Genomic DNA, 11,886 nt, shown 5'->3' on the forward strand with positions numbered 1-11,886 from the left:
ATTCTGTTCCCAAGAAATCATGTCCCCATAACCGGCTTTTGGACTGTAAAAATAATAATAATAATAATAATAATAATAATAATAATAATAAATAATAATAATAATATAATATATAATAATAATAATAATAATAAATAATAATAATAAATAATAATAATAATAATAATAATAATAATAATAAAATAATAAATAATAATAATAATAATAATAATAATAATAATAATAATAATAATAATAATAATATCAATAAAAATGGCAATTTAAAGATTAAAATTTAGATGTGGTGTTTATAAGAATTTAATTTCGAGGCTCCTACTTTTAGGTTCGATTGGTGTGGGGGTGGAGGTTAGAGAGGACATGACCCATTTTCCTGATATGAAACTAGAGGAATGATAACACTTCATGATAATAATCTATTACTATAAATCATTACAACTATTCACACACAAAAAAGTTATCATAACAAGTTGTGTATTGATAAGAAAACCTCATTGATATTGTGTAACACATTCATGTGACCATAGACTCTGCATATCATTGGGGTGGACAAATGTTTTGTAGGTGTTCCTAATCAGTATTAATGATATGACGTTGAGCCACTACAAAATATAAATACTACTCTTTTCCAGAACCAGGTCACAGGAAAATGTTTATTTTCCATCCATTTTTAAATGAAAGTACTATGATTTATATGTTTTTTTTACTACCTTACTGATAGGTAAATTAAATGAGTAAGCAAAGTCATTTTTATCAAAGGTTTCTATTTCCTCTGCTTTGTGTATGCTTGCGACATTTTTTAGAAAGATTATTAACCCCCAATTTGCTCACTTGGACAACATGGGTGATTCCTGTTGACATGAGACATCTTGTTTGATGAATTATCTTATCTATATTCCTTCGTGGAATGCCTAGGCGACGATATCTAATGATGTAGTGGCGGAAGGGCATAATTTTTAATTTTTTGGGGGAAAAATTTAGACAATATGATAAGTTAAAAAGGGTGAATGAATGTAGATGAAGGAAGCAATAAAATACGGCTTAGTTCTAGTAAGACAAATTATCACAGCCTTATCCAGATCTTTGATATCAAGCATACTTAAAATGAAACAGGTAGAAAAAAATCTCTCTACAAAACTCATAACAAACGTGATTAAATCCCCAAATTCCGGCTTTTCTACAGCCCTTTGTGGATAAAAAGTAAAAATTTTAAAGATTAATCTATTTAAAAGTCAGATGTAGAATAATAAAAATAAATATTTTGAAGCAAAAAACACAATCATAACTGGAATAGTATTATACATCTCAAATTTGTTTTAAGTAATGAAAACTGCAGAATTCGAAATCTAACTGAAGACTGAGCTTAATAAAAACCTATGATATTTTACATGACTAGAAAGTCGAATATTGAAAACTGAAAATTTCTCTTTAAGTCGATTTGCCTTATCTATTACAGAGTTACATTGAAATCATGTCAAGAATGACAGGCTGGCTCATAGTAAACCAGATAATATGAGTAGTTTTGACTTGTGTATTTACTATTTAAGATAAGTATGCAGGGTTCAATACTGAAATATGACCATCTGAAGTGTGAACAACCAGATAAGAGCCTGGGAATAATCACACAGTGTATATTTGATAGAGTACCACCGTTCTATGTGATCCTACTACAACTACCACTACTGATAAGAAATTAACAAATGGAATATTTGGTGATGAAATAAACAGTGAGAACTATCATGACAGAGAGGGAAAAATCAAAAAAGCATTTATAACATACACACAGACACCAAACAAAAAAATAGCCAACAAAAAAAATACAAAAACAAAACAAAAAAGATCCCCCCCCCCCCCCCCCCCCAATCATCAATGAGACTTACTACGTTCACAACCTGTGCAATTCTTCAACGTGATACCTCCAAGACATTTAATCCAATGAGACAGATCATATTTATGGGGGATTATAAGGGCAACAGGGAGAGTAAAAACTGTGGTTATTTTCCATTCCTTCGATAGTTAGTGATAATACAGAAAAGTTAATTCCCCTCTGTGCCGTTCAAAGGAATGAAAGAAAGAAAGCAGAAGTGTGTGCATGTGCGCGCGTGTGTGTGTATGAGTGAGAGAGAGAGAGAGAGAGAGAGAGAGAGAGAGATAGAAAACAAGACAAGAACAAAGAAGATGCAACAAAAAATAAAAACAAAAAATATATCATAATGAGACTTATAACGTAAATGGCAATTTAAGTGATACAAGACATTTAACCAAGGAAGAGTAATATGGGGGATTATAAGGGAAAGGAGAGAGTAAAATGTGTATCATCCTCGATAGTAGTGATAGAAGTATGTGCGTAAGATGAAGAAAGAAGCAGAAATGGTGATGTGGGGTGGTGTGAGAGGAGAGAGAGAGAGAGAGAGAGAGAGAGAGAGAGAGAGAGAGAGAGAAGAGAGAGAGAGAGAGAGAGAGAGAGAGAGAGAGAGAAAGAGAGAGAGAGAAGGAGAGAGAGGTGGGGGCACGATCAGATAAGGTCACCCACAAAGATATTTTAAATTTGGTCAAACTTCTATATCCTATGTAAAAATAATAACAAACAAGTAAAGTTCCATATCAAAGGACATAATTGCCTGTTACCAGTAATCATTTTCACATTACCTGGTACCCGTGTAGCTTCTTATCTCCAAAGTAAACGTTGTAAAGTATCATGTGAATAAGAGCCTCAAATAGCAAGATGGTTGTGGCAATGATCTATTGGAGAGAAAAGAAGGAAGTTGTCTCACCAAGTTTTGCTAAACTCATATAAATAAAACACACACACACACATTTTCTATAAAGCTTCCCCCATATAATTTTCATCTGGTTAATTTTGCACTTTTGGCACCTGATTAACCACGACATTAAACTAGTACATGATGATGGGCCAGATGTAGGTTACATTCCAAAAGTCAAAAGCTTGATGACTGTTGACGTTATATCAACAAGAGGGTACGAAATATTGTTTATATCCGACAATGATGTAGACTTGATATTACAGCGAGAGATTTAAATTCAATTTGTTTTCCCCAGTTTATATTTTTTAATCCACAGATAGTATTGATGTTTATGCTCGATAAAAAAGGAAAAAAAAAGCCAAGTATTTATTTATTTATTAAAGTCTTTTTAGCCACTAGCTTTATCTTTACAGGTAACAAAACAGATATTTGCTATTGTTTCCTGTATAAAATGAACATAATATGTCATGTCATACGAAAACATTGCCCACCTTCTGGAGCCTCTCTATTTTTTTTTTTGGATCACTTTTGATATTTTAACAACAAATTACATGCCTTATCAACAAAGATCTTCCTTTCTCCAACTGACTCAAGGGAAAAAAAAAGAAAGAATATAATTTTTTAAAAACCCACAATTCTCTTCCCCCCCCCCCCCCACCCCCCTTTCCAGATAACAATAATTTGCTAACCAAGTAAAAAATATCAATGATCCCACAATCAACCACTCGTTTTATAAAGCAATAGTGAATAAAACTTTTATAATAAATCTGTTGGTTATCAAAATGCTGGCATACATGCAAAATTTTTAATTTTAAAAAAACTGAGCACTCAGATGACTAATTTGATAGAAGAATATTCTGTTTCATGATAGAAATGGACATTCATGAAGCGGGTACTGTTTGGAAACCACTAATTGGAACTATAATATATACATTATTATCTTCGATAAACACTCCTTAGACTTATATTACCATTTCTCATTAGCATCTTTATCATTAAGAGCTAGATTAATTGCAAAAACAATTTCGGGACCCACGTTCAATTGACCCCCCCCCCCCTCCCCCACCTTAAAATATGGTAAAAATAAAAATGGGACGGTACATTGTTTGTCATGCACAAAAACTGTTGCAATCCCATTGTCTCTGAAAAAAGGGAACAACGTGTTCTGAAGGATATGCTTAATGTTGATGTCTGATGACAACTTGTCATCAATACTCACAGGGGATGTCATCTGGCCTCCCAAGATCCCACCCAAAACTGCCACAAAACCATACCCCCTGTTTCAGGTCTGAACAATAGTTTCTTGCAGAAAACGTTAACAAAAGTTTTTTACCTCACAGCCCATGATATAGTTTAAAGTGCAATAATCAGCGAGAAAATTAATGGCTACTCTGAATTGGGATTCAAAAGTGTTCTTGTTGACTTTATGCCTTATGGTCAGAGCATCAAAAAAGTTTGAGACTAATGAAGCCCTCATGAAAGAAGTGAATGATTTGGTTTGATGACTAAATTTGATGGAACTTTCTTTAGGAAAGGCATACTTTCACTGGCACATCATTGACAAAAATGTATTGATTGTCAAAGCAACTGATTTGAAAAGTAGACAAAATGTGAGGAAACTCTGATGTAAGTTTAAATGAGTTACAATGAAAATGATTCAAACAATCTTCACAATAGTTTCAGAATCTTTGTCCTATTTCATACATTTTCTGGGGGATTATCTTTCACAGTGGAAAATTTTGAAGCGAAAAAAAAAAATGACAACTTACTTGAATGGCATAACCATGAGATTTAGTGGCTCTTCTACGGTCAACACGGATCGCATATTTGCTGAACATTGAACATTGTATCATTCCCAAGAAGAAAATGATGACAAAAAGTACAGATGCAGATACGGATTGAAAGAAACAGCGACTGATTCCCTTGTCCACCCAAACATCCGTCCATAATGTTCCATTTTCACACAACAGCATAGTTGGAGTTCAGTTTGAAATATATCTTATTCAACTAAAAAGTGTGTACCTGCAATGAAAATAAAAAATAATATGAAATTATGTTTCAATTTTCTATTTGATTTTTATTATTTCATTATTAATCTGAATGTGTATCTCTCAAACAAAGGCACCAGATAACATATCATTTTATCCCTTCTTTCTTTGACTCAATTAAAAATGCCTCTTACAATGGAGAAAAAGAATCAAAGAGAGGTAAAACATTTTTTAAAATAAAAAAACCTCAGTATTGTACTCTGGATCACAGTAAAACAAGAATGCTCTATTTAAAAAAAACAACATAATTCATTACAAAGTAAGGTTGTTTTTGTTTTTTAAAAATTACTGTCGTTAGATGAGAGGGCATCCAAAAGTAACAATCAGATATTATCCTCCTCTCAAATACTAATACTATTACAACTACTACTACTACTACTACTACTACTACTACTACTACTAGTAATAATAATAATAATAATAATAATAATAATAATAATAATAATAATAATAATAATAATAATAATAATACATGGCATTTATATCACACATTTTCATCACTGTGGGATGTTCAATGCATGTTACAAATATACATAAGTTACATATATAAAACATATACCACAATGATATCAATAGCTGTAGTGTATGTAATATCGTATCAATATCATGAAAATGTAATGGTAAAAAGGTAGTGCTTTAACAATGATTTAAAACTATCAGTAGATTTTGCTGCTCTTATCCTTCTGGGCAGGTCATTCCACATAAGGGGCACAGTGTGTGTAAAGGAATGGCCGCCATAAAATTTTAATTATAATTATTTCTAAGAATAAGCTTCTTTATGTCAATAGAGGATCATAAATTCCTATTTGGTACTAACATGATTTTAATGTAGTTAGGTGCTTCATCATTAAGGCTTTTAAAACAAAACAGAGCAATCTTAAAAATGATTCTTTATTTGATAGGCAGCCAGTGCAGCTCGTACAGAATAGGTGGGAGTGTCTTATTACTAATTTAGCTCTGCACTATTCTGTATGACCTGAAGGCTCGAGACTTTATCATGGCTTTATGAAATAAAAGACTATTGCAATAGTCTAGACGTGATAAAACAAGAGTTGTGATGAGTTTCATTGTTGCATCTTTAGTAAGGGTTATGAAATGGGTTTAATCTGCATTTTATAGATGAAACTTTCCTCGGAGGAAGTTGTACTCTACTCAGGAGAGGAAGATGCCCACGAGGTAGGAGTTGTCATCATTTTATGTTCAAAATCCCAGAAAGCTGATGGATAATCTACAATAAGCAATCAACCGTAGCTACAAGAATAATATTATGACAATCATGGAATAATTAAATTTAAATGCAACACAATGCAAGATTAATGAGAGGCCAATAACAATGGAGAGAGAATACATGAATTCTGCCAGATGAATGAAATGGTGATAACAGTAACAATCTTCCCTCAAAATGGATCTACACAAGATCACATGATTGTCACAAAAATAAAACCAATAACAAATTGACCATGTGGCAATCATTGGAAACTGGAAGTCGTCATTGCTAGATAATAAGAGTACATCGGGGAGTGACATAAACAGTTACCATAAGCTGTCAACATCCAAACTGGAACTCAAACAAGCTGTCCATGAAACACCAAAGTAACAAAACCTAGGTTTATCAAGTAGAAGTTATATGGGAACTATCTGAGAAAAGGTGACAAATGTGGTGGAAGGGAAAGAATACACAAAGAGATGAAATATGAAGAAAGCCCTTCATTGAGACAGCTTTATGGGTACTGAAATATTATATGAAAAATGCAAGCATACTCTGAACTGGAGCAGATTTGTCATGTAAAAATGACAAATGGAAAGAAATCCAAGCCACGAGTGAATGAAAGAAGTCAGGAAAGATGAAAAGTAGGCTTAAAGAAGAGTGTGAAATGAAGAACAAGAAGTGAAGAAAAGTATTGAGAAGAAAATGGATAGAAGGGAAAGATGGTAACAAATTCAGAGAGACTGCTGCCATCAAAAGTAAGGACAGAGTTACTTTTAGGAAATTTTAAAAAAAGATCGCTTAAACAGTTGGAAAGAGCATTTTCAAGATGTACTCAAGAGAGAACAAGCAAAGGTACCCCTTTGAGAGAAGAAGAAACCAATTTGATATTTCTGTTGACCCATCTTAGTGAGCAGAAATTTGAAAAGCATCAAGAGACACAAAGAATGGTAAAGCACCAGTCGATCAGATAACTACAGAAATGAGAAAGGCAGATAAGGAGACCTAAGTTGAAGAAATGAAGTACATCTTTGATCTGATTTTGGAAAAAGCAGACACCACTGATATACAAAATTCCCAAAAAGGTATCTTACAAGTTCCATGTGGAAATTGGAGAGGGGTCACATTACTACCCATCACATGCAAAGTTCTTATAAACAGAATGCAGGCAGAGGTTGAGAGCCAGAGGAACAGGAGAACATATGTGTGGAATGCAAATGTGTACATACATTTCACGGACTTTGAGAAACTGACTGCTTCAACACGGAGAATTCATGGCTTATAATGGATAGATACGAAAGCACTACATCAGAAATTTGAATGTGCTGTCATAGAAGATGAGGAAACAACAAATTGGTTTCCTTTGACCAGTAGGATGAAACAAGGATGTTGAATACGGGTCATGGACTGGATAATGGAAAGGGGATATACTAGAATTATTAGTAGTGATAGTAGTAGTATATTGGGTTGTTCTTTCATGCACCGGCCATTTCAGTCTCAAATAAACTTTGCTCATGTTCAATGTCATGTTTTGAATTGAAACTTATAATCATTTTCAAAATAAAGTCATTCCTAAGGCTGCGGCTATTCATACCCGAGTCTGAATAGTCTCCCATAGCTATTTGGACTCAATCTCCAATGCTCATGTTATTCATACTCAAGTCTGAATATACTAGTCTCCCGTGGCAATTTAGATGTGTTTTTTTAAATTAAATTTTTAAAAAAATTCAGTTTATTGTAATTTTAATTATTGGCAATTCCATAAAATGAATGCAAATGTTAATAATGATAGTATAGTTACTACAGTTATATTTGGTGAGAAAGGCAAAATCATTGATCAATTGGAAGTCCATTAGAAATTTAAAAGAAACAAGTTAAAACCCTTCAAAAGGAACAAAAGTCAGTCAAAGTAACTGGTATAAAGTTAAAGCTTTTCTAACAACTTAATAAGCTGTCCAAATAAAATCAAGAAGTCCTCGAGGTAGGGATATCAATCAGCTGAGTCAGTCGGATATCAATCAGCTGAGTCAGTCGGATATCAATCAGCTGAGTCAGTCGGATATCAATCAGCTGAGTCAGTCGGATATCAATCAGCTGAGTCAGTCTGATATCAATCAGCTGAGTCAGTCGGATATCAATCAGCTAAGTCAGTCGGATATCAATCAGCTGAGTCAGTCGGATATCAATCAGCTGAGTCAGTCGGATATCAATCAGCTGAGTCAGTCGGATATCAATCAGCTGAGTCAGTCGGATATCAATCAGCTGAGTCAGTCTGATATTGGCAAAACAGAATTTTATATGAACTCTTCTTCTGCTTGCATGTCACCCTCTTTGCCCACTGACTGCCCATACTTTGTCCCTATGTGACTCTGTCTTTGCGCACGCCCATTGGAGTTGAGTCCGAACTGCCACTTCGAATTCCTAATGGTAGAAAATTTGTCACCATCATATCATCAATTGAAAGTCAGCCATGAAATGTTTGGGTCAGCGTAGAGGAACAGGACAGAAAAGAAGAACAACAAAGGAAAAAGAAATGGGAAACATTCGTATTGTTGTATTGGACGATCCATCAAAAATAGAGTAGAGTGCTCTCTGTATCTACTTCCTACTTATACTCACTATATTTAGCATTAGTTTTGGTCTCGGTCTAGATAACCAATGATATATCTAGACTTAGACGTCTACCCGTTGCACTTGCACTGCAACCTCTTTCACTTGCTCAAGTTTTGTAAGAGAGTAAGCTTATGCAAGAAATTTACGCAGGAGTTTTGATAAAAACATGATCATAAAACACGGTAAATATTAGAAAGAACCATGGGGGTAGCTGCAGGCGATTGCATTTATTCTCGGTTGTGTCCACAAAACACGGTCGTCGCAACTCAGGGGATACATATAAAACTTAGGGGATACGTTAAAAAAACTCAGCGGATATCAGTAACAGGTTGATGCTATTTTTGGTTATTACATAAAATGAAAATACAGTCATTTATCAAAGTACTTTTATGTCATAAGAGGAGGGGTTTGATAGATAGTAATATTTGAGAAAATTCTTGTTGTTTTTAATATACAAGTTGTGTATGATTCGCAGGTTTTGAATCTTAATTTGGGATGTCAAAAATCAGTAGGAGTGGCCAAAAAGAATTGTGAGTTTACGATAGGGTTCAAAACAGAGTGTTTCTATTCTACATGTCATTCTTTGATTCTATTCGACTCGACTATGAGTATGAGCTGCACACGTTAACTTTTGTGCTCACCATCATTGATTGAATTTTACGGACTTAGAAATATTTCACGTATATATTGAAAATGGTTACATAGGCAAAATGAATTTACATTTGGATTGATTTTACGGAAAATATGAAACTGATTGAACTATGACCATGCTATTTGATTTGGATTTGGGATTTATCATAACAAATAAAGCAGTTCAGTAAGAAATGAAACTTGGAATCTGGACTTTTATTTGAATGTATTGATGTTGTACTTGTACATTCAATTATCATCATCGGCCCTTGAACTTGAACTCTTTAGTCATTATTAACATCTAGACGTCTATCTACAACACAACGCAAAGGCTGTCGTCATTACCATCTTCTTAGAATGAAAAAAACACAATTGACAATACTAATACGACCACAGTTCGCACACGCCACAGTTTAAATGTTTACTGACGTAGTGACAATGGTATTTTACGCATGACTAAATCGCCAGAGATCATGTTATGAAATGTTAAGTGCATTGTAATGATGATAAGCAAAACAAACGGAAGCTTCAAGACACACTTGAAATGTTACCTACAAATGAAGTTGTTATGTCATTCGTGTGCAGACGACTGGAAACAATGAATGAAAGTGAAAGTCGAGTCGAGAAGGGATCAAGGCCAAAAGCTTGACCTCTGACCTTAATGCATGTAAACATTCCATATGAAAAGCCTATACATACTCGTCACATTGAACATTATTTAAAAAAAAATAAAAATTAATATGAGGCAGACCTGCCGACTGGAAAATTGTTTTGGATCAACAATTTACTCTCACAAGGATTTAATAACACCTCATAATCTTTAAAGATATACATTACTACATGTAGTCTGTCATCAACTTTCTTTTTAAATAAAAACGCAGCGAAATAAAAAAAAACCCAATGACTTTGAGATGCTCATGAAGTTCTAGCCAAAATTTCCCAATTCTACGAATTTTTGCAATAGCAGTCAGGTCGGTATGAGGACATTAAACCCTTTTTTTTGGTCATAGATAAGTGCCGAGAACTCCAATTTTCGCTTTCTTTCTTTCTCTCTTTCTATCTTTCTTTCCTTCTTTTTTTTTCCTTCTTCTTTTTCCTCTCCCCCTCCTCCTCCTCCTCCTCCTCCTCCTCCTCCTCCTCCTCCTCCTCCTCCTCCTCCTCCTCCTCCCCCTCTTCTCTTCTTCTTCTTTTTCTTCTTCTTCTTCTTCTTCTTCTTCTTCTTCTTCTTCTTCTTCTTCTTCTTCTTCTTCTTCTTCTTCTTCTTCTTCTCCTCCTCCTCCTCTTCTTCTTCTTCTTCTTCTTCTTCTTCTTCTTCTTCTTCTTCCTTTTCGCTGTTGTCCTCGTGGTCATAAAGTAGTTCTCTTATAAAGGACGATCTGTCTATATGTATAATAAACATTTAGGCAGTAGGTTGATATAAGGGTGAGAACCGATGTGTACATATATGAAGGTCTGACCCCCGAACCCACTTATGGGCCTAGATCAACATTGTTGTAATGGACACTATTTTGCGTATTGTTTTAGATTCACTTGACAAGGAGCCCATATGTGATTGGGTTATCAGACCTTCAAATAAGCGCACGTCGATGAGACCCTATGATTATACGTTTTTCGTGAAAAAAAAAAGAAGCCGATCATAATAAGTACGAATAACAAATCTGACAGATAGATAGATAATTAAAAGATTAAGACAAAAAATTGTGGATTAGAATGTCTCATAAGCTCAAATTTCTGAAGCTGTGAATGATATCTAACATATTTCTTCTTTGCTGTATACAATCTTCATCTCTCCTTTGGACTTCAACGGTCAGCTTTTACCTTTCCCCTGCTCTCAAGAGTCCCATTTATTTTGTCATTTGTCTCGAAACGGTATTATGTTGGAATGAATTGGACCCCGAAAAATGACTTTAGAACTAAATTGATAGTAAATACCAATTTTTGAGCTTTTGTATTGTGAGAAATTGTCATCATTCTCTAACATAACAAATCGAAACAAACCCCAAGTTTCATGTTTTGTCAATAAATTCAAATTTTTTTTTCGCCCAAGCCATCCCGACATAATACCGTTTAGAGACGGTGAGTCACATTTTTGGAAGTTTGCTGTTAAGTGCAATTAACAGGTAGATAGATAACCAAGCCCCTCGGACAATCGTCGTAATGTAAACAATGGTATTGATTGGTAGACACAGCAAACTACACAGATTTTACTATCGATGGTATGTGTCTAAATAAAATACCCACTGTTCAACGGCTTGGTCAATAGAACTAACACAGAAAACTATGTATAAATGTAACCGTTTAAAATCTGATCGAGAAAATCGTGTGATAACTAGTCACCCATTTGACGGTATAAAAACAATAACAATGATCAGAGAGAGAGAGGGCGATTTCATTCACGTTACTGTTTATAAACAAACAAATATGTTTGTCCGAGCACGTGTGAGGGTGTGTCACAAATTTTAAGTTTTGATTGGTCAAAAATCTACTGGTTAATTATGTACTATGAATCACAAAGATATTCCTGGTGGTGAGCCTGTGACTTCTGCCAGTCCAAGATAGTGCTTAATGTGGGTAGGGGAATAAACAACTCTCTCTCTCTCTCTCTCTCTCTCTCTCTCTCTCTTCC

The 11,886-nt window shown here is 34.3% G+C and overlaps 1 protein-coding gene across 1 annotated transcript in view; it reads right to left on the minus strand.

The window, feature by feature from the left end:
• Window positions 1-9,874, minus strand: part of LOC144964187 (ATP-binding cassette sub-family B member 6-like) — a 36,779-nt gene extending 26,905 nt beyond the window's left edge. The window contains exons 1-3 of the mRNA XM_078898163.1: window positions 9,816-9,874; window positions 4,532-4,784; window positions 2,647-2,739 (exon numbers count right to left, since the gene is read on the minus strand). Of these exons, the coding sequence (XP_078754289.1) occupies window positions 2,647-2,739; window positions 4,532-4,735 (297 nt within the window). The 5' untranslated portion in view covers window positions 4,736-4,784; window positions 9,816-9,874. The remainder of the gene's footprint in view (window positions 1-2,646; window positions 2,740-4,531; window positions 4,785-9,815) is intronic.
• Between the last annotated feature and the right edge of the window lie 2,012 nt (window positions 9,875-11,886).

This window comes from Berghia stephanieae, chromosome 2 (assembly GCF_034508935.2).
Source record: "Berghia stephanieae isolate SIO BIC M18660-M18661 chromosome 2, UCSD_Bste_1.3, whole genome shotgun sequence".
Taxonomy (NCBI): domain Eukaryota; kingdom Metazoa; phylum Mollusca; class Gastropoda; order Nudibranchia; family Aeolidiidae; genus Berghia; species Berghia stephanieae.